The sequence below is a fragment of the Carettochelys insculpta genome, chromosome 1, assembly GCF_033958435.1.
Source record: "Carettochelys insculpta isolate YL-2023 chromosome 1, ASM3395843v1, whole genome shotgun sequence".
Classification (NCBI taxonomy): Eukaryota; Metazoa; Chordata; order Testudines; family Carettochelyidae; genus Carettochelys; species Carettochelys insculpta.
Genome location: NC_134137.1, coordinates 175,171,065 through 175,195,188, shown reverse-complemented (window position 1 = coordinate 175,195,188; position 24,124 = coordinate 175,171,065). Strand labels below are relative to the sequence as shown.

Sequence of the window (24,124 nt, the reverse complement as noted above, 5' to 3'; positions counted from 1 at the left end):
CACCTGGCGTTGGCCACTGTCAGAAGACAGGATACTGGGCTAGATGGGCCTTTGGTCTGACCCAGTGTGCTGCCCTCTTAGAGGCTGTGCCTACACTAGCAAGTTCTTTCGAAATATTTTTCAAAAGAAGTGAGCTCTTTTGAAAGAGCCTATGGAGTGTCTACGCACAAAAAGCATTCTTTCAAAAGGAAATTGAAAGAATGTGGTGCTCCTTTCGAAATCACGCTCACTTTCCCATTTCAGGAAGCGTGCCCCCTCTCAAAAGCTTCTTTTGAAAGGAAACGTGTGTAGAAGCTCCACAGGGCCCCTCTTTGGAAAGAACAGTCTTCATATTCAATCCCTGGCCTGTTCTTTCGAAAAAGCAGGGGCTGTGTGGACACTCTCTTTCAAAAGAGCAGATGACTCTTTTGATACGCTTTTTGGTGTGTGGATGCACTCTTTCGAAAGAAATACTTTTGGAAGAGATCTTCCGGAAGAACTTCTTTCGAAAGATCTCTGTAGCACAGAAGTAGCCAAAGGGTTTCAGAATCTGGCTCTACCTTCCCTGAGGGAAGAAGTCTTTTGAAACTCCTGCCTTCATCCAACCCTTTCTTCAAAGCTGGGGGCTGACAGGCTGTACTTTCTTCTGTCTACCAACAAGTAATCTGCTCTCCTCCACTTCCAAGTTCTTCTGCCGGCCGGTACATTCCTTGCAGATATCATGGAGCAGAATTGCCTAAGCACAGAGAATGTCCTTAAACCTGGCTGTCCAGGGCAGGGTTTGTAGCTCTCATCATACATATGAATATGAAAACGGGTAAAAACAATAAAAAATGGTAAAAGTTTAACAATTTTATTTTTAATTTTAACAACTTTTGACCAGTTCTATAGCTGGTCAAAAACATGAACATTTTCAACCAATTTATGTGTGTTCGCATGCGTGCGTGCGTGCGTGTGTGCATGTGTGGAGTTTCTCCTCAAAGCTAGAATTTTGGACAAAAAAAATCATGAAAGCCTCAATTTTTGGAAGATATTGATACTAATGATTTATGAATGGCCAGTTGCGTACTATGAATCCTTGTGTTACACATCCACCTGGCAGTTCTTCATCCATGGAACACCTTTTCTGTTCTTCTGCCTTTCTTTCTATCCCTTCTTTCCCCCTGGGAGTTCTTTCTGTGCAGCTGCACATGTCTCTTCCTTGGACTAATTGCGTAACAGTGTACCTATCTACGAATCCAATAATCAGTTCAACAAAGCAAGAACCCCAACAAGCTCATGTGTGGCATCCCAATTTTTAGACCTGTGTGTTGTAGAATCATAGAACACTAGGAGGGCTACGTCTACACTAGCTCCAAACTTTGAAATGGCCATGCAAATGGCCATTTCGAAGTTTACTAATGAAGCACTGAAATGCATATTCAGCACCTCATTAGCATGCGGGAGGCCGTGGTACTTCGAAATTGACGCGGCTCGCCGCCGCGCGGCTTATCCCAATGGGGCTCCTTTTCGAAAGGACCCTGCCTACTTCGAAGTCCCCTTATTCCCATCTGCTCATGGGAATAAGGGGACTTCGAAGTAGGCAGGGTCCTTTCAAAAAGGAGCCCTGTTGGGACGAGCTGTGCGGCGGCGAGCCGTGTCAATTTTGAAGCGCTGTGGCCGCCCGCTTCCTAATGAAGCGCTGAATATGCATTTCAGTGCTTCATTAGTAAACTTCGAAATGGCCATTTGCGTGGCCATTTCGAAGTTTGGGGCTAGTGTAGACATGGCCTAGAAGTGGAAGTGACCTTGAGAGATATCTCAGCTAGTGTCCCCAATTTGGCTGTTAAGTACCCAAATGCTTAAGTTAGATGACATGCTTCTGTCCATCCTGTCCTTAAAAATCTCAAACAGTGCACGACCTCCCTTGGAAGCCTTTTCTACAGCTTAACTGCCCTTATAATTAGAAAGTTCTCCTTATAGCTAACCTAAAGCTCCTTTGCTACAGACTAAGCCCATTACTTCTTGTTCTATATCCAGCTGCCTTGGAGTACAATTGATCAGTCTTCTTTATAACAGCCCTTAACATATTTGAAAACTGTCAGCAGGTCCCTTCTTTTCCCTAGACTAAACATAGCAAGTTATGCAACATTTCCTGATATGTGAGGCTTTTCTAAACCTATTAGTTTTATTTCTGTCCTCTGGACTCTCACCACTATGTCCACATCTTTCTTAAATAGTAATAGAGAGATAGCCGTGATAGTCTACATACTATCAAAACAAAAAAGTAGTCCAGTAGCACTTTAAAGACTAACAAAATAATTTATTAGGTGATGAGTTTTTCTGAGACAGACCCACTTCAGATCATAGCCATACCAGAACAGAGTTAAATAATGGCCTTAAGTATTGAGTCTGTTCTGGTATGGCTATGATCTGAAGAAGTGGGTCTGTCCCATGAAAGCGCATCCCTAATAAATTGTTTTGTTAGTCTTTAAAGTGCTACTGGACTGCTTTTTTGTTTTTATCTTTCTTAAAGTGTGACACCCCAAACTGGATGCTCCGTTGCAGCTGAGGCTTCACCAGTGCTAAATATAGTGGGACAGTTACTTATCCTGTTTTATATATGATGTTCTGGGCCATGCACCACAATATGATATTAGCTGTTTTTGCAACTACATCAAAATATTGATTCTCATTAATTTGTGATCCATTGTAGCCCCCATATCCATTTAAGAAGTATTACTATCTAGACAGTTATGCTCTGTTTTGTATTTGTGCATTTGAATTTTCCTTCTTAAGTGAAATACTTTGCACTTGTTGTTATTTAATTTCATCTTGTGGATTTAAGACCACTTCTCCAATTTGTCAAGGCTGTTTTGCATTCTAATAGTGTCCTCCAAAGTGCTTTCAACTTCTCCCAGCTTGGAGTTGTCAGCAGATTTTATAAGCATACTTTCCATCCCAGTATTCAGGTTATTAGTGAATATATTGAATATTATGGGACCCAGGACCGAGCATTATGAATCCTTGCAAGTCTCCCATTTTGTCAGTGAGGCACTGATAACTGCTCTTTGAATACACCCTTTCAACCTGTTGTGCACTTCCTGTGCAGTAACTTCATCTAGAACATGTTTCCTTAGTTTTCTTCTGAGAATATGATGTAGGACTGTGCCAAAAGTCTTACTGCAGCCAAGATACATCACACCCACTGTATTCCTCCCATTCAGTTGTCCAGTAAATGTATTTCCCCTCATTTCTTTTCTTTTATAAGTGCAGAAAGGATCAGAAACAGGTATGTTTAAGTTGCTAAATGTATATTCAACTGAAATATGGGGAAATAATTTTACAAAATACAGGTAGAACCTTCCTAATCTGGCTCCCTTGGGACCTGACTGGTGCTGGATGAGAGAATTTGCCAGCCCAGAGGAGACAATGTTGTCTATCAGCATTACCAACACTTCCGTTGCTTACTGGGCTCTTAGAAGACATTTAGGGGTAAATTACAGCTAAATAACAGCACAGGACACTGAGAGCCAGGACTGGTGGCTGTAAACAAACTTTATGGGACTGCAGGAAATTTGGCTGCACCCTCGGTAAGTGATAGTCCGGCTACCTAAAATCATGCCAGATTACGGGTGTTGCTGGATGAGAGAGTTCTGGATTAAAGAGGTTCAACCTGTACAAAAAATGTCTCAGTGATATAAAATGCCCTTCTCAGGTGTTTAGTAACACTTAGCAACACAGCTGATTGGTACATTATAATAGCAAAGGTCAATAAAATACAAGATAGGAAAGGAATTTAAGATCAGAGGCAAAACTGAAGCCTTGAAGCTTTTGGGGGCTGAAGAATAAATGGGAAAGGTTCATGTTGTAATGTTAATTTAAATGTCAAAAAACCCCACTTACGTTAAAATTATAATCAATCCTGCCTGAAAATTCTCTACTGACCATATTTTCCACATGTAGGGAATTATACTAGCACTGTTTTAAATGCCATGTTAACTAGATCAGAGGTCTGCAACCTGAGGCTCTGGAGCCGCATATGGCTCTTTAAGGACTTCCTTGTGGCTCCCAATGCTATAATTGCAAATAAAACAAAAACAAAAAACAAAAAAAACCTCATGGTTATTTTTGATAATCGGTGAACATCCAAAAGCCCAACAGTGAACAACTCATCTCTAAATAGCAAATGATATGTGATCTTGAAACACTGGATAACTCTCCCAATGTCCTGCAGGAAGGTTCAGGAGTGAAAGCCAGGAGGACAATGGTACAAACACACACATAAAGGCTACATCTACACTAGCCCAAAACTTGGAAATAGCCATGCAAATGGCCATTTCGAAGTTAACTAATGAAGCACTGAAATACATATTCAGCGCCTTATTAGCATGCCGGCGGCTGCGGTACTTTGAAATTGATGCAGCTCACCACCGCGCGGCTTGTCCAAATGGGGTTCCTTTTCAAAAGGACCCCGTCAACTTCGAAATCTCCTTATTCCTAACAGCAGATAGGAATAAGGGGATTTCAAAGTAGCTGGGGTCCTTTAGAAAAGGAGCCCCGTCTGGATCAGCCACGCGGCGGCGAGCCCCATCAATTTCTAAGTGCCATGGCTGCTGGCATGCTAATGAGGTGCTGAATATGTATTTCAGTGCTTCATTAGTAAACTTCAGAATGGCCATTTGCATGGCCATTTCAAAGTTTTGGGCTAGTGTAGACACAGCCAAAGTGTGAGGAAGTAGAATATGTAAAAAATTTGTGAGCATCCTGCAATAAGCTTGTATCGCATTACAAATCAGTGTGTGTGTGTGTGTGTGTGTGTGTGTGTGTGTGCTGTTCTTAAAATACATTTATTAAGGACCTTGTTGTATTGACATACATTGTGGCTCTTGAATTATTGATTTTATTTTTACCAAATTGGAAAACATGGCTCTTCTTGCTATTTTGGTTGCTGACCCCCCGAACTAGATATTTTGTGTATTGCACTGAGAATTCTGTAGAAATTTATCAGCAACAGAAAGGTAATCCCATTCCTTTCTTAAAATATTTGGCATATTCTGTAGCCCCTTTGCCTCCTCATCAGACAAATGAGTAATGACTTTGATTTTGGAGACACATTTAATGATGTGCCTTTGATATTCTGCAGAACCACTGAGTTAAAATGTAATATGGCCCCAAGCATTCATAAACAATATTTCCTCCTACTCAGGCTAGCAACAAAACTGTTTATCCTGTTTACTGTATAATCATTATGTCTTTGTACTTGTGCTCATTTTAGCTTGAATGCCTTATCCTTTGGTAACTGGTGTTTGTCTTAGAAAATCCTGAGGAAATTCCAGAAGGCATAAATAGTAAAACCGGCCACAAGTGACATGTTGAAGAGAAAACTTTGCTTTTCTTTCTAAAAATATGGTATGCAGTTCAATAGAAAAAGACAGTGCTGTGATTGCCAGCATAATTTGTGATTTGTTTATTTTGTTGATTTTATTGATTCTGCTGTGTACAGGGAGAATTTATATTATTACTCTCCTAGGGCTATGTTCTACTAATTTATGGCTATATCTACAACTGCTTCCAACTGTGTGTTCTTCCATAGTTTGATCATATTCTTAAAAAGCTATCCCTTGTGTTGCACTCTGCTCTGGCATCATTAAAGATTGTGGAATAACACAAAGACTCCAAAAGTTAATAATGCCTGCATGGTGCAATTTTTGTCAGAAAAAAAAGAAAGAAAAAGGACCATTGACTGGACTAAATTAAGGCTGAATAAGTTGCCGAGGAGGTGAGAGTTGATGGCATACTGTTTGTTTACAATAGTTTTAAAGCCCCTGTTACCTTAAAATTGATTTTTCCCTTTTCTCCTGAATACACAGACATTAACCGGAAGACAATATACTTTCTTCAGATCAAAGTATGAGTATGGCATGGAAGGCAAATCTATTGAATGAATTTTTATGTGACTTTCACACATGGTCATTAGACTCTCCTGTCATATTCTCTACTAAACCTGAGAGGAAATATTCTGTCTCCATAGTGAGTTGAACCAAGCAGTACAGGGGAGCCTACCGCCTAATTCTCCACTTCCTTGGACCTTGCGTGGTGATTTACCTCACTGCACAGTTGGTGTCGAAGATATTCATTCTGACTTTATAGCATTTCAAATCCACTTTGCACTATTGACTTCACAAATGTATGGCAGTGAAAAGAATCAGTCACCATTAGTGATTCAAATGGAAGAATGCGAACCCAGGAAATTCATATAATAACCACCTTTTTATTTCTCTTTCAGAGACAAGGTTCTGGAGCGACAAATGGAAAAGACAAGAAATCTGGAGAAAATGGTAAGACTAGATTCTATTTCATTTTGGAGACTATGAAGCCAAATTGTTTTGTTGTATCAAAATATTTCCTTTACAGCATTGACATTCATCAGCCTTTCCCTTCACATCAGTGTGAAAACTTGCTGTTTTCGTATTTATGCTTTTAGCAGTTTGGTGTGACCACCAAAAACCTGATTTTGAACTTATACTGTTGTCTAACGAGTAATTCTACTGTATCCAGTGGGTTTCACAAGCATAAACTGGTACAAGTGGAAATGGAACCAGATACCAAAATATTTGGTATAATGGAAAAGAAGATTAGAGTAATTCAGTATTATGCGAGTGAAGAGAAGCCAACTGTACCAGGGATGCTCATGTCGGCGATAGTTTCTTTGCACCATTGTTTTGTGGTGCATGCAACTGGAAGTTCTCATGTCCCTCCATGGAGCTGAACACTGAGAAGAAGGCAGGAAAGGATGGGTTTGTGCCATTTGAATGCCACTGTGCAAGCGCTGACTCACAGCTGGCATGCACCCTTGTGGAATAGTGTGACATAACTGGCTTGCCACATCTGTCAGGCCCTGCCAACAGCCAGTCCAGCCCTGTGGTGGCCTGCCTTTCTTGTGATTGTGTTCTCCAGGCAAGTCATTGATAGTCCCACATCTTCCAGGTTAACAGAGCCCAAGAAACAAAAATCCAATATTTTTACATTGGGTCTTTGCTTGTCTCCATAGCTCTTACACTCTGGCACCTCAATGCTTTCAAAAGTCCTTATCCCCTTATATCGTTGGGCTTCATGCTGCCGTCCTCAGTGACTGGCAGGTGAACCTAGGCCCACTCTTTCCTCTGAGTTCCAACCCAGAGATACAGTAGTGAGCATGCAAGGGCTATTCAGATATGCTCTCCCCAGTGTCTCTTTTCTCCACTAGGCATTCAATGTGTCTCTCTGTGCTGATGGGGGGGGCTTTGCCAGTCCCCAACAAAATATCTGAGCTCATATTGTCCAGAAACCAGCCAATAAGAGCTGGGCAATTGTGCCCTTTCCCTCAACAAAATCTCACAGATCTTATTGTCTGGAAACAGCCAGTGAGAGCTGGGCAATTGTGCTGGACTGCCCTTGCCCTTAGCAAAATCTCACAGTTCTTATTGGCTGGAAACCAGCCAATGGGAGCTGAAATATTTTCAAGGAAGGTGGGAGCAGCAGCGAATCCCTGCCCCTCCACACTGCAAAGAGCCACAGAGAGCAGCCAACTGCTTTGAGCAGCACTGCTTCCTGTTGCCTGGGCAGTCATAGGCTGGATTAAAAGGCTTGGTGGGCTGAAACTGGCCCACAGACTGTTTCTTGCCCACCTCTGGTTTAAGAACTTCCTCCTTTAACTCCTTGTGATGGAGTAGGGCCAGTGTGGTGTGAGTTCACCTGTCCCTCAAGCTATAGTTTACCTCCAGGGTGTGAGAGCTAAGGAGTAAAGTTAATATGGTGGCCCTGGTCCAAAGGGTATAGAGGCCTAGTGGCCAGAGTCAACAGAATAGTGGGCCAACACCTGGAGGTGGGTGGTGGTAGTGGTAGGCTGACCTGCACCTCCTTGCTTCATTAGATCCCAGTTTAGGGATCTGAGTTGTGAGTGCATTGGCCACTAAGTCAATGGAAATCTAGCTACAGCACACTGTCTGCACCTGAGATGAAAGAGTATTATGGCCAGTGCTGGGAGCCATGTTTCAGGAACGATATGGGCGAATTGGACAAGGTCTGGAGAAAAGCAACAAAAATGATTCAAGGCGTAGAAAACATGACCTGTGAGAGATGATTGAAAGAACTGGGTTTGTTTAGTTTGTAAAAGAGGAGACTGCATGGGACATGATAAAAAAATTAACCCTGTTAAAGGTTGTTAAAAGGAGAGAGAGAAAATATTCTTCTTAATTTTTGAGGATAGGACAAGAAACAATGGGTTTAAATTGCAGCAAGGAAGATTTAGGTTGGACATTATGAAAACTTCCTAATTAAGCACTAGATTAAATTGCTCATGGTGTTTGTGAAATCTCCATCTCTGGAGATTTTTAAGACCAGGTTAAACAAACCCCTGTCAGGGATGGTTTAGATAACACTTAGTCCTGCCATGAATTTAGGGGACTAGACTAGATGACCTCTCGTATCCTGTCCAGACAATATTTGGAGTCTAATCTATACTTCAGTAATAAAACATTACTTAGGATGCAGCATTTGTCTCACTTACTTGTCTGAATGCTTACAAAACAGTCTTTCACATCTACTTTTTCCTTCGATAACAATCAATATTAACCAAGTGAAGCCAACTGGACATTTGATCCACACAGCTAATATCCATGGTTGCATCTACAATGACAATGAAAGATTCAACTGATTTGCAGCTCTTTATGTATGCACCTCCTGGCTTCTGAGGCTAAAAGCCTTAAGTTCATCAAAAATTGTCTTGCTCAAGTATTTGATTATCTTGATGTCACTCATATGTTGGCGGAAAAGTTGTTTTAAGTCTGGCAAGTAGCTTAATTGATGCTCGAGAAGAAACCACAATTATTGTCTCCTTAAAGACAAACAAATGTATTTGGGCATAAGCTTTCACTGGCTGGAACCCGCTTCACTAGCTGCATCAAGTTGAATGTGGGCAGCAAGGGCTGGTGTGCTGCACTTCGTAGAACAGGGGTGGGCAAAATTTTGAACCAAGGGACACCTCGATTAGGGAAATTGTATGGAGAGCTGACTAGGGAAGGCTGGGGAGGCTGTGCCTCCCTAAAGAGCCCGGCATGGGCTGACTCCTGCTCCCATCCAACCCCCTCTGGTCCCCACTTTCTGTCCCCTGGGATCCCTGCCTCATATCTATCCACTCCCTGCCACCACCACGCCCGGCAAAGTCCTGGCAGCCCTGCTGGGATCCTGTCCCTTATTCAACATCTTTTGCTCCCCACCTCTGGCCATCCTCTCATCCAACCCCCACTGCTTCCCATCCCTGGAGCACTCCCACCCCCACCCAACCCCTCCCTTCTCCTGCTCTCTACCACTGACCCTCTTCTGCTCCTCACCCCCTTACTGTGCCATCCAGAGCACTGGTGTTGGCAACACTGCACCCAACCCAGAGCTACAGCCGTGCCACACTTACTCTGGGGGAGCTGAGGCAGAAGGGGAGTGAGGGAGGAGAGAAGGAGAGGGGTCAGGGGACAGCCATTCCTGCTCACCCCACTGCCTGGGAGTTGGGCCAGCTCCTCCTGTTGAGGCTGTTTCAACCCCACTTTTCTGAGGAAGCTTGATGTCCAGACCGAGGGGCTGATTGGCCAGATGTGACCTGCAGGCTGTAGTTTGCCTCCCTCTGTCCTGACTCTAGCAGAGGTGATTTGCTGATGTGGCTCCTGAAATAGTAGCTGTGCTAAATCTGTCACAGGCTTCTTCCCACCTCAGCCTGCTACCAACCCTTCCCCACATTCCCTGTCTGGCCTCACTCCGTACCAATATTCACCTCTGGCTCCAATGCATCTTCATTTACCCAGGCTCCAGGGCCTCCTTGGGCTTACCCTTCTTTCTGGGCTGGGCTCACAGGGTTCTCCCTGGAATGTCCCAATAAAAGAATGAACTTCAGCCAAGTTCTGCTTTCTTGGCCTTGGCCATTCCTCCCTCTTAAGTTTCCCTTGGTCCATCCCTCAACTGAATTCCTCCCACAATTCTTTCCTGGAAGCCAAGAATCATTATCAGAGCTATTATCAGGGCTCGCCAATAGAACGTATCTCTATCCCACTGTCTGCTTCATGTCTCTCTTTACCTTTCATTGGAGCTTCTTCTTGGGATTAGATGCTAAGGTCTATTCTACCCCAGGCTTTTTCTTTCAGCTTGCCATTCTTTCTATTCTCTACAGGACAGTACAATTTATTCCCTTCGCCTTAATTATCTTTCCTCATAGTTCCCTTCTTCTTGAGGCTTCCTGTCTTTATACTTACCAGCCAGCTCCTCCCCCAGCTAAAATTCCAACCTACCCTCCAGGTGCACTAGGCTGCATCTATACTATGAGATAAAATTGATATTTAATAAATTTTAATATTTAACCTTGATATTATGAATTCAAATAAAGTGCCTGCACAGCTTCCTGAAGTTTGACCCACCTTTCTTCCGCGTTGAATGTTTGCATCTCAACTGCCCTGTGCAAGTTCAACAATGTGAGCACTGCGTTGTGGGTACCTATCCCGCAGTGTCTTAGCCCTGGTTGCTTGTGAGTGTTTCATGTTGGAATCCCAGAATTCCAAGCACTTTCCCAGCACTTAGTGCATCACTAACCACGCGAAAAAGGAACTGGAGATCACTCCATTTCCTGCTGTGACATTCCAGCGCAAGCATGGATCCCCAAATGCTCCAACTCATAGCACAGATTGTTTTGGCAAACACAGTGGCTGTTGCACACTTTGTCCTTAAATTCCAGTGATGGTTGGTTATCCTAGTGGTGGTGGTGCTGCTGCTGCTGCTGCTAAGGATGGTTTGAAAGAGCAAATCTCCCAACTGCGATTCAAGAGCTCAGAGCTGCTGGCTGCCATGAATGCATTGCTGACAGTGGACTGGCGGTTTTGGACTTGTGAGACCAACACACACTGGTGGGACCACATTGTTTTAGAGTCCTGGGACAACCAGCAGTGGGTGCAGAACTTTCGCATATGCAAGTCCACTTTTATGGAACTTTGTGATGTGCTAAGTATCAGAGAGGTAGCCGTGTTAGTCTGTAACTTCAAAAGCAACAAGAAGTCCTGTGGCACCTTATAGTCTAACAGATATTTTGAGCATAAGCTTTCTGTTGATGTTCACAGCTCCACATTAACAGCCAATGATGGGCTATTCCCACTCTGACTGACTAGACCTTGTCAGCTCTGGCCCTCCCTTTTACTGAGACCCCACTCTTTGAATACTCTTCTGAGCCCTCCTACCCCCACTTATGCATCTGATGAAGCGGGTCTTTGCCCATGAAAGCTTATCCTCCAAAATATCTCTTAGCCTAAAAGGTGCCATAGGGCTTCTTGTTGTTTTTGTTATGTGCTGGTGCCTGCCCTGAAGCACAGCAGCACAAAAATGAGGTCGGCTTTAACAGTTCAGAAGTGTGGCAATTGCACTGTGAAAGTTTGCAACCCCCAACAGTTGCCAGTCAGTGCAAATCAGTTCTGGATGGGCAGATCTACAGTGGGGTCTGTGGTGATGGAGGTGGCCCATGCAATCTGTTGGTGTCTCCTCTGGAAGACTGTGATCCTGGGAGATGTGCAGGCCATAGTGGATGGCTTTGCTGCCCAAGGCTTTCCTAACTGCAGTGAAGCAATAGATGGTATGCACATCCCCATCATGGCCCTGGGCCACCTGGCCTCAGATATAAATCGAAACGGGTACTTCTCCATGGTGATGCAGGGGATGGTAGATCACAAAGGTTGCTTTGCTGACATCAATGTTGGCTGGGCAGGGAGGGTTCATTATGCACACATATTCCAAAATTTGGGACTGTGCCGAAAGTTCCTAGATAGAATTTTTTACCTGATCGGCAAATCAAGATTGGGGACGTGGAGATGCCCATTGTTATATTGGGCGACCTTGCTTACCCTCTGCTTCCCTGCCTTATGAAACCCTACAGAGGAGCCCTGGACCCCAGCAAGAAAAACTTCAGTCACAGACTCAGCAGGTACAGAATGGTGGTGGAATGCACCTTTGGATGTTTAAAAATGAGATTCAAATGTTTATTAACATGTTTGGACATTTCTGAAGGTAATGTCCCTACTGTTATTACAGCATGTGCTGTTTTGCACAACATATGTGAATCAAGGCATGAGACTTTCCTGTCAATCTGGAATTCCAAAGTGGAGGCAATAGGCAGGGCTTGCTCACAGCTGTCTACACAGCCATTCACCAGTAGCCAAGCTCAGGCAGTAGCAATAAGGGATGCTTTAAAAACAGTTTTATGATTGATCTTTAATGCACATGCTACCCACGTATTTCTCTGCCATAATTAATGCCAATAAATCATACAATGCTGTAATGAATGAATACTTATACTTTATGGGAAGGGGTTAAGCCGCAGTAAGTAGAATGCATGTGGTGGGCGGCTGTGCCTTCAGCGGCACCTTCCCTGCAACCCACTTGGTTCCCTTAGTCATGCGTCTGCTGCCGACCAGGGAGTATTAGTGGGCAGCTGTGCCTTCAGCCCTCCCCCACCCGCCTGGTTTGATTTATGTTTTCCCCCTACTCCTGCATGACAAGAAATCACACCGAGATCAAATGAATGATTTTATTTTGCAGGGAGGAGAGGTTTAAGTGGCCAGGAAAAGAAGCCTTCTCAAGGGTGCTTGAACAGCCTTTGGCAGTGGAGCAGCAGGGTAGCCTTACCCTCCCTCCCTGTGTGCAGGGACTGCAATGGTTGTGGGGTGGAGGTGTGACCTCTCATCGGGAACTCTGGCCAGCAGGTAGTGGCTGCTGCACTGCTGGGTTGACAGTTCCTCTGCAGCTGCAGCAGGGAGCGCGGAAACTCTGTTTGCTCAGTAACGACCATTACGAGCTTTGCCGTGACCTAAGTCTGCTTTGCCACAGCCTCACTCATCTTTGTAACTTGCTGCTGCTGGAGGTCAAGCATTCTCTCATTGAACTGTACTTGACTCTGAAGCCTCTCAGCTGTACTGTGACGCCACTGAGCAGTGTCCTTTGTTAGCTTGGTGTGTTCTGCCTTAGTCTTTTCCATATGCTGCAGGATCAGATCTTGTCTGCATTTCTTGTGTCTTTGATTTTTCTCTGGAAGGCTGGGCACTGGGTCTGGAAAATGAAGGTCAAAATTAAGATAGAATTCACATAATGTGCTTTGAAGTGCAACAAATGGGTGTCTGTGTGTACTATCAGAGAAAGTACACAGTCTGGGTTATCAGCGATGGGATAATAAGTATTCATTTCACAATACATCACTTGCCGTCACTTATCCAGCACATTGCTTTGTGTACATGGTAAGCTATAGAAATTGTCCCCTTTTAGGGGGCAGGGGAGGTCTGCAAAGCAGGGGAAGCTGCCAGATGTCCTGGCTGGGTGTCCTGTGTCAGTGAAAAATGGATGGCTCTGTGTGTGTGGGGTTTCAATGTACAATAAAAGTAATGTAAACAAAAAAAAAATCCAAAGAAAGGCTGGATGTGAAGGAATATGGGAGGGGAAAAGCCCAGCAGAGCCCAGCAGCCGCGGGGCAGAAACCATGTTAAAAAAACCACAATCGATTCGAATTCCCATGCTTCTGCAGGTTGCCAAAGAAGACATCACCCTCCTAAAACTCACAGATGTGGAGAAAGAACTTCTACTCTTTCTGTGTGACCAAAAGCCTAGGAAATTTGCTAAAATGCTGTGTGGTGCCATGACACCAGATTGCTATCTGGTTGCCTGGTGTGGCAAGCTGTGCTACCTTGGAAACTGGAACAAGTCAGGCCCACCAAGAACCTCATGAAAAAATACAAGAGTACCTGGATGAGGCCTTTAAGGAGATCTCCAAAGGACAAGTGCTTTAACCCAGGAAACAACACACAGTTCTGAGGAGCACAGAACCACAGGTAGCAAACCTGTACCCATACACAACCGAACCTGCTTCTAGCATGCAGAATAAATACTCACCCGAACCACTTGCTCCAGAGGTCTCGGGGACTGGTGTGGAGGTGCTCGGTGTGGAGGGAACTGCCGTGGAGGGGACCAGTTCCAGGTCTATGGAGAAGAGCTCCAGGCTGTTTGGAACAACTTTCTCTGTCCCCTGTTCATTACTCCTTTCCTCTTCACTATTGCCCTCTTCTTCCTGGCCACCCTGCTCTTCCTGGCTCACTCCAGACTCCATACCAGGGCCTCAACAAGTGTCATAATTCCGTCTGGGGTCTGTGGTGGGGTCGCTCCCCATAAGCATGTGCAGCTGTTGATAATAGCAGCAGGTCTGTGGAGCCGGCCCTGATCATTGGTTGGCTTCCTGGACTTTTTGATAGGCCTGATGGAGTTCTTTAACCTTCACCCGGCACTACATAGAGTCCTGGGAGTAACCTTGGGTAGTCATCTTGCGTGCCGTCTGATCATAGATTGCCACATTTCTCTTGGCCACCCAAAGTCTCTTCATCACTGATTGGTCTCTCTGAATGGCAATAAGATCCAGAATCTCCTGGTGGCTCCAAGATGCGGCTCTCTTGTGAGCCTGAGAAGTGCTAGTCAGATCACTACCCTGAGCGCTCATGGTTGCAGTACAGGGCGTCCGACCGATACGGTGCAATGGCTACCGATGCGCTGCAATGCAATGGGCAAAGAGATTTTTTTCATAATGGATGCCTTTTTTATTTGCAGGGATGGGCTGCTAAATTCCAATTCAAATTTTAATTCAAATTCAAATTCAATCACAATTATGTGGGCTTACTTTGACCTTCTTCCTGCACACCTGAGAGCAGAGCACAACGAAGCGGCCATACTTGGAGGGTCACCATGTAGCTTTGGGAGATACATCTGGGACACTTGTGGAGGCTAATAAACTTGAATTAAGGCCTTGGCACTTCCACACTAGCCTTAATTCTAGATTTTAAATTTGAATTTGACGCTATACCCATCCTGTAATATCGATATTTTGTAATTGGTATTACGTCTCAATAAATTTAATTAACAATATTAAGTGTGAAAACAGTCACGTTTTAATATCGTGTTAACATCTTGAAATTCGCTTTTTATCTCATAGCATAGATGCAGCCAAACTGAGCTGTGCAAATCCCCCCTGTCTCTTTCAATGCCAATAAGGAGTTTATGCCCCAGCACAAGCACAAGCCTGCTACAAGTAGAGATGGGTGGGAAATATTTTGTTTTTTAATCCCCTGTGCAAAATCTTGACTTTTCATAAAACAAAACAAAATTATCCCCTGCAGGTTTATGGCCAAAAACTCAGTTTTCCTCAGAATGCAAAAATGTTGCCTATTCAGAATCCAATTGCCAATAAGAAACAAGTAGAGGAAGAATTTTTAACCAACCCTGGTTTTAACAGAGTTGACAAATGGGGGCACTGTCAGCTTGTGGATAATTCATGAGCAGGAAAAGGACCGATCATACCAAAGATAGTACCCATTTTAAGTTCTTTGCCCAAGTCTAATCAAAAGAGAGAGTGTTCTCGAAGATCTGGGTAAGCTCAAAAGTTTGTCTCTTTCAGCAACAAATGGTCCAATAAAAGATATTACCTCATCCATGCTGTGGACTAATGGAAGGCAGGATGAATTGAAAAAAGGCATGAGAAAGCCCACTCTGAAAGGATTTCAAGCCCTTTTTTTTCTAGAGTTGAGTGATTTGGATTGTTCAGATGTGCCTGTTAATTTTGTTATTCTGAAGTGAACTTTTGTAGCTCTTGAGACTGATTCACCCCGAGGTGTTATTTCTGTTTTACTTTCCTATTAAGGTACGTGAATTTCCCATCAGTGCTATTTATATAATCTTATAGTGAAATGAAACCAGTATACTAGCCTCCAAATACGATAAAACTATGCCATTAGCATCTTGATTTATTGGGCACAGATTTTATTTCTTTGCACATGTTTACAAATGCAGCAAAGTAACTCACATCCTCAAGTTAATTAAAAGGAAGTTAGAGAAAATATTTTTGTTATTGGTAAAGTTGTTGGAGAGATCTTGATTGTTTCAGGACACTGTGAACTGAGGTATCTATCGTTGGGCTCCATCATGAATAAAACTGTCTGGTCACCTAAGTTAATACAGACTCAAAGAGTCAAATCCTGCCATTCCCTGAGCTCAATAGGAATTTTGTCTGAGTAAAGACACTAGGGTTTGTTCCAAAATAAATAAGATCTCCAGTTAAATGAGACATTTTTATGCTTGGTGTTGACTATATATTATGTACAATGTAAGCAAAGTTGGTGTTGCTGTCATTTTTTGTGTAATGTAATGATAACAAAGAGAGTCATGTCTACAAAACTAAGCTCAGGAGCTCCCAGGGAGATGGGTGAAGGTCCTTTGTGCCCTCCCATACCCACACACCGGCATGAGGGTCAGGAACAATCTGACCACCCCTCTGAAATTCAATTTTAAACCAAATGAGGCAGCAAATATATGAAAAGGAAAGTTGGACTCACAACTTTTGACCTCGTTCCATAAAATGTGCATTGTAGGAATTCCTAGTTAATTAAGGAAATGTGACTTGTTCCTTTGGAAACTGTGTGTATATTGTATACATACCTACACATGCTGCACATCCTTCTTAATATATTTTGGCAGGAATTCTGGAAAGTGTCAACATCCTAAGCATGTTTCCATTGCTATGCTACTACTCCATTATCACTGCTGATGAGCTTGCCAGTGATACTAAAGAGTTGATGCTTCCAATTTTAAAAGAAGAAATGCATCCCCTTTAGGGAAGGCTGTCCAACTGAGGAGTCATCCTAGGAAAACAAGTGAAATAGTGGCATTTAGAAGTTAGTCCTTCTTTCTCCACCTGCAAATGATCTAACTCTTAAGAGCACCAGGAAAACGCTACTGGAGGCTAGCAGTGGGTGAACCACAGAAATAATTATTTTCAAGCTTTCTGATGAATTAGAAGTGGAATTTTAATTCATCATGTTTAGATTCCCATTTGCGGAGTCTGGTGTGGATGAAGTTTTGTCCATGCAATATTTATGGGTAATGAATTTGGGGCCCATAGGAGAAGTACACAACTACACGCATATTGTTGCTCATCTATTTGCTGTTGTCATATGCTTAGAGAGGTTTATGTGCAAGAGGTGTGCCCCCTTGTGACTGGGTCTGGGAGTTACTCATACCTCATCTAGTGCCCCCTTCTGTTACGTACTCATGCTGTGGTCCTTTTCTCCACACAGTGGGAGGCTCTCTCTCTGTTACTTAATCCTCTGCCATCTTCTGTGGTAACAAAGGTCCCCCCAGACAAGCTGTCCCTATGTCATCTCAGGCAGTCTTCTGTTCCACCTTCAGATCTGTGCCACTTTGCCAATGGCTGGTGGGGGAACCTGGGCTCTCCCTCTACACTAAGTTCCAGACCAGGAGCCCTATATCTGGCAGCCAAGATCTCTTCCATCCCACTCCTTGCTGCTATTTCCCTGGCTTCCTCCACTTTTCTGGGTTGACCCTTATTTCAGGGTTAGGATCCCAGGACTTATTCTTCCTGCTGGATGTCCTCTTCACCACCTCTCTGTTCCCAGAGAGTAACTGCAGACTCCCTTCCTGCATCCTCTTCCACCCGCAACTTCCTGGCTTCACACTACCCAGACTGCTCTGCCCTGCTGGTCTTTATGATCAATGAAGTCTGCCTCTTCCTCCAGGTTCAGGCAGCTAACATAACCGGTCGCTCAGGCCCACATGAATACCTTCACTACCCATCACCTTTTCCAAGAAAGAAAGAGCATTTCATGGGATAAATAAGCCCCTTTGTTTTCCTGTTTTTCCTTTCATTGTCTTGTTCTTAATACAGTAATTGAACTAGCATGGTGATGGGACAGGGTTTAGCTGGGTTCCAGATTCTCTTTCTGAAGGTTCATTTATTTGATCAGCGAACACCTTTTTTGAGTTCTAAGCAAGTGTGATTTTCTTTGAGGTATTTTTATTGGATTCACATGGAGTGTGATGTCCTGTCCCTTTAAATATTTGAGCACTACTCACTCCCTAGTGGTAACCCTCACTTGCCTGTTGTCTTCAGTTTTGGTACAAGAAAGCTACCACCACAACAGACAGCTGTGTTTCTGTCAGCTCTCTCTGTCCGTTCATTTCCTTCTGCTCTTGTCAAAATACAACAGCCTGCTAGGTACTTCAAGCCCCACTGGTCTGTCACTGTAAACTTGTGTGCTCCCATCTCCCAACTGTTTGTAAACTGTTTATATACTGGGACATTTTCAGCTGTACAGCATTCATGCAACACGTCACTCTCACACAGGAATGACAGACTTTGTATCAATGTTCAGTCACAAGGAACTCAGTTTTCAATGAATGGAAAGTATGCAAAACTCTCCAACAACCATAAGAACAATTGTAATTTCTCTCTCCCTCTCTCTCTCTCTCTCTCTCTCTCTCTCTCTCTCTGCCCTGGAAGACATGTATGGCATTGCTCTCAGCATGACTCATACAATGAAATCTGTGTTGCAAATTCCTTCTATGGTAGTGGACATCTTGGTAAATTCTCTTCTGTTTTGAGCTCCACTAGGTGGCAACCCTAGCTTGTTAGCAGCATTTAATTTTGACTTCCACAGCTGGGACATCTGATGTTCCAGTCACCCAGTGGGAAGATTCTTTTATCATTTGAGCTATAGAGTCATAGCCCCAGATTCACTCACAGCTTTGGGATGGCCCTGATATCATTTGTTGTGGAAGAAGAAACATTGCAGAAACTGGGCTTCAGAAAAGGCAATGGATCCTCTCCCAGCACGATCCACGTAGCTTTGGGGAGCAGTGAGAACCAGTTCCAAGAACTATTCTACCAGTGCAGAATAGCGTGGCTCATGGCAGAGGGAGATCATGTGAACCAATCATATTGCTAACCATTTGGGAACCTGACTAGATCCTGGTGGGATTATGACATGCTGCAAAGCTCTCCTTCTATTGCCCTCATTAGGACCATCTCGTGCTGCTCCGCAAGTCCAGTGAGGAGGGGTGTGGAGAAAAAGACACCTTACAGCCTCTCCTCCTAGGCTACCTGTGCAAAACAAGACAGTATTTCTCTCCAGAACACTTCAAGATGGCATCAAGTTTCAGAGAGCGTTGGTGCTGCTCAACAGCTCCACAAAGCAGGCCAGATGAGTTTAGAGGCCTACACATGAGTTCAAGTACCTAACATTCATTTACTTACATTTGAAATTATTGCCCTACATTTATCTGACCCCATCGCAGGACTCGAAGACACACGTTATCTTAAACACAGCCACCTGTGAATTTAGCAAGTTTGAGGTCTTTATTATGCAGCGCGGCTGCCACTGTTTGAATAAGGTCCCCAGTCTGTCCATAAAAAGAGGGACATGAGAGGTGATAAACTGATGACACTACCAAGAAAGCAGTGTTTAATCAGACTGTGGCACTGCTCTCTGAGGCACCAGCCAGATTATGCTTTGGTTTAGACCAGCTTCAATTGTTGTAAACTTATGCATAGAGCTGTGGCAGTGGGAAGGTTCAAAGCAGCCTTGACTAGAAGATGTACAGAGGGCCGGGCCTAGCCCAGACAGTGGGAGGTATGGGCTAAGAAGGGACCACTTCCAGAAGTGGCAAGGGATTTACTGATTCATGGCATCCCTTCAGTAGCCTCCACTAGCAGAGCTTCTGTGGCACCCTGACCATAACCTAAAGCAGCATCCCCTGGTGGAAGACTACAGTACTATCACCACTTGCCCTCTCATGGCATGAATCTCATTTGGGCACATGGTGTCAGTTTAATGAAGGGAGGTGTAATTTACGCTTAATTTACCAACTTCGGTAAATCTGGCCTACTGTGTTTCTAGTGTCAGTTCTGCACTAGTAAATAATAGCCAGAGAAGTAATACTGATTTCCTATCCATTCCATGGGCTTGCCCTTCTCCTGATGTCACGGAGAGATTTTTCCATAGATCAGCACTTGTCTCTGTTCATCTAATTTCACATCCTTCCACATTTTTCTTACATAATTTACAAGTTGCCTCCATAGAAACAGCTCTTTACAACCTAGCACATTCTTCAGAGGAATAATTGCATGAGAAACAGTGAGTTCTGTCTTCAAATTTGGAGACACCCTTTATGGCTATTAATAGAGTCCGTACTTCACTTCTGAAAGTGCATAAGGTACAAAGGTATGATTTTTGTGTGGTTGTAAATTAATTTCTCAACACGTCAACTCTGCCATCAAACATTATGAATAACCACAGCTACAAATTGTATCTATTTTCATGTCATGATTGTGACAGCTCCCTGGGGCTGCTAAGTCAAGAGAAAAATAGGACAGTTGTGCATCAACTCTTTGGTCATGGTAGAACAGACCCATCCTGTGGAGTTAGGCTGATAATTAACAAATGCCATTCTTCTTTCCTGTTTTCTGTTCCTTTCTCAAGTACTTACCCATTCGAAGTATGGTCTCTGCTTCAGAGTGTGTTGCTAGAGATGCTCCTGGGACTCTGGCCTGCATCTCATAGTCCGCAAGAGTTACAATAAGCCATGGCCATCACTTAAGTGTTGCTTAATGAACACTAACTAGGGTTTTATTTTGCAATCCATCATTCCTGTTTCAGTCATCATCTACATTTCTTCTTTTCACATAGGCAATAACACCATCTGAACACACTGAACGATGGATGCTTATATTCCATATTCACAGCACATGGCAAGAAGTCATCATGCTGTGCTTCTCATCACTGTGTGAATTATTAATGGGGCAGAGATTTCCATCGTGATGTTCCAACCAGCTGTTGTCATTCACTGTATGCAGCAGTCTATTCAGCTCAGTTCCTTGTCTGGACAAGAACTTAGGGAGACGCTGCACATGTAGGAGAGCTTGAGACCCAGAAACAGTAACAGAATTGCTGAACCCCAAAGACACACAAAATGTTTATTTCCACTTGTGTTCAATGCAGAGCTTCAAGGCACCAGAATCATTGGCTAGGGCCTAGAAACACTTATGAGGTAAATACTTGTTTAGGAACTCAGATTCACTTTCCACTAACTTTCCCCAAACCACATGTACGTGGGCACAGAGCTGCACTGGAGCCTATGATGACCAACACGCCGCCCCATACTGTGTTGCCTAAGCTCCCCCCTCATAAGCCCCGAATGCAGGGTGGAAAGCGAAGGGCAGTCTTACGTACCACTCCCAGGGACTCTTCAGAGAGCAGATGACTGCTGTTCTCCCACCTGTGATGGCAAAATGATCTTGCTTACCACCCCCAAATCCCCTGCTATTAGCTTCTTTAGTCCCCCCGAAGAAAAACAATTAAGATCACAAACCCAGTGTCTTTATTGCTTGTGTTGTCAGTGGCAGGGAGCAGGCTATGGGCTTTATAGGTGAGCACATATCATTCAGGGGGTGCCTCTTCAAGAGCAACAGATATGACTGTCATGTTGTTGTGGTCACTCGGGAAGCTGTTTTTCAAACCTCTCTTATGAGCAGTGCCCCTCGCTGTGCACCTCTGGTTACCCTGGTGTTTGGCTGCTCATAATTTGTGTCCAAGTGATCTGCCACAGTCCTCCAGCATGGCATGAAATTTTCTCCCTTGCTCCCACATAAATTATGAAGCACAGTGCAGGCTGCCACCTGAGGGCAATGTTGCCTTCACTGAGGTCTAACCGAGTCAGGAAGCTCCTAAATCTGGCTTTTAAATGGCCGAATGCACATTCTACTACCATTCTGCACTTGTTCAACCTGTAGTTGAAATGCTCCTTACTGCGGTCCGGGCTGCCTGTGCGTGGCTTTATGAGCCCAGGGAGTAAGGGGTAAGCTGTGCCTTCCAGGATCACTATTGGTATCGTCACATCTCCACTGGTGATTTTCTTGTCTGGGAATAAAGTTCTATTCTGTAGCTTTCTCAACAGACCAGAGTTCCTGACGATACACTCATCATGCATCTTTCCCAATGATCCTGCACTGATGTCAGTGAAAAGGCCCTTGTGATTCACCAGTGCCTGTAACATTACAGAGAAGCACCACTTGCTGTTTATGTACTCTGTGGCAAGGTGATCTGGTGCCAAGATAGGGATGTGCTTTCCATCTATCGCCTGGCCACAGTTAGGGAACCCCATCATGGAAACACCGTCCACTATGTCCTGTGCATTTCCCAGCATCACTGTCTTTCACAGCAGAAGGGTGTTGATTGCCTTTGGTACCTGGATGACAGCAGCCCCCACTGTAGATTTGCCCAACCCGAACTGGTCGCCCACTGACCAGTAGCTGTCGGGCACTGCAAACTTCCACAGAGCTATTGCCACGCGCTTCTGAATTGCCAGAGCAAGTCTCATTTTGGTATCGCAGCACTTCAGGGTCGGGGGAAGGAATTCACAAAGTTCCATGGAAATGGCCTTATGCATACGGATGTGTTGTAGCCACTGCTGATCTCCCAGACCCGCAGAACTGGCACTCCACAGTTTTATAAAGCATCGAGTGCAGCCAGCATCATCCTGTTCCTCCTCCGCAAAGTCTCTCTTTTGTATAGGTCTTTGTCCTCCTTGGACTCTTCATTGCTGCCGCGGCTGCTTAGGCTTTGCACGTACCATAGCACAATGCACGTGGTGCTCATAATACTTTCCACAACTGTTTTAAGCTGCACGGGTTCCACGCTAGCTTTGTAATGGCATTTGCCTGGATATGGAAAAAGGGTGTGAAAACACTTTCTGCCATTGCTTTCCAAGGAGAGGGGGAGGAGACAAGTGCCCTATGAGATGCTGATGACACACCCAGAATGACCAGTGGCACATTTTTCTCCTACCACACACTGGGACAGAAACCCACAATGCAACAAGGCCTCAGGAACTCTGAGAGAGGCCCCACAGTGCATTGATGACAAAGTCAAACCTAACGGGGACACATTCCATCTACTTTATGTACCAGTGTGGACGTGCGCCTTTGACTTCACAAAATTGGTTGCTAGAAAATCATCCTTAACAAATTAGACTATATTACCTAATATTCTAGTGTAGACACATTCTTAGTGAGGCTGCTACAGCTCTTGACCTGGTGCAAAAGGACAGAGCATTGGCTTTATCATGCTGAACTTTCATCATGCTGACTAGCACAGCTAATTAGAGTCGCTAGGTGCTTTCTGCTCTGGTCAAGGGGCAAAGCAACAACCAATTTACCTTTGCTCCATGTCCATGGCAAACCCAGGACTGAGTCCAAAACTTTGTATGCAAAAGTAGACAAAAGGCAAACTGAAGGGTTGTGAATGAAACTGTACTGCCTGGGAACAGAAGGCTGGCAGAAAGCGTAGGCTGGGAGATGCCGGAAATATAAATGTGTGGTTGAAGGAGAATGGGCAAGCATATGTTGGAAGACATCATGCCAAGAGGTTGGTGGAAGGAGTCACAGGCTTAAGGAACCAGCTGAAGAGAAGCCTGGACAGGGAACCCTGTGTATTCTGCTGCTGAAGGACTGATGTGGGATGGAGGAGGTGGTTAGAAGATAGCATAACTGTGGCAGGGAAAAGAGTGGCTTTCCTTAATGGCTGTGGCACCCTACATAGTGGCGCATCCATACTACTGCCCCTCACACACGAGGGAAAGTTTGTACAGGAAATTTTTTTCCTATAATATGCCAGTCTCTGTCCAGTTTTCTTATTTCCTCATTTTGCTAAACACTAAATTACACCCTTCCCCACCCTGATGCTATTTATTATTGCTGTTATTAATTTAACAAAGTGGGGTAGATGAGCTTACTATTTCTGACCCTGGTCTAGCACACACACAACACACTGAATAACTTACCACATGTGAGTAATTCCATTGAACTCAATGGGTCCACATGTGTGTCAATGTTTGCAGGACTAGGGCCAGGCCTTGTGATAATGCAATGAGAGAAGATTCTGAGGCTACCACTTTTTGTACATTATTTCCAGTTTCATTTTTCTTGAGTCAGATTTTAGAGCAATGGGGTGGGAGTAGGAAGGGTTGTGGAAACAACATGGTTCTGAAGTGGAATTTTCAGAAAAGGAGGAAACTCGACTACCTACAGCATCAGGAAGAACATGGCAGGTGTAAAAAAGGCACCCGGAGAAAGGGAGCAGAGGTCCATGTGAGAGGAGATGGTGGATGTGCTTAATAAGTGTGGCGATGGCAGCTCATGACTTCCAGCTAGTGTGTGTAGTGATACTAATATTCTTTAAACATAATACTTACTAATAAAGTTGACATGAGATCTGTTTCT

The 24,124-nt window shown here is 44.1% G+C and overlaps 1 protein-coding gene across 1 annotated transcript in view; it reads left to right on the top strand.

The window, feature by feature from the left end:
- PCP4 (Purkinje cell protein 4) overlaps positions 1–24,124 on the top strand; it is a 70,631-nt gene that overhangs the window by 20,383 nt on the left and 26,124 nt on the right. The window contains exon 2 of the mRNA XM_074983420.1: positions 6,248–6,299. Coding sequence (XP_074839521.1) covers positions 6,248–6,299 — 52 coding nt within the window. The remainder of the gene's footprint in view (positions 1–6,247; positions 6,300–24,124) is intronic.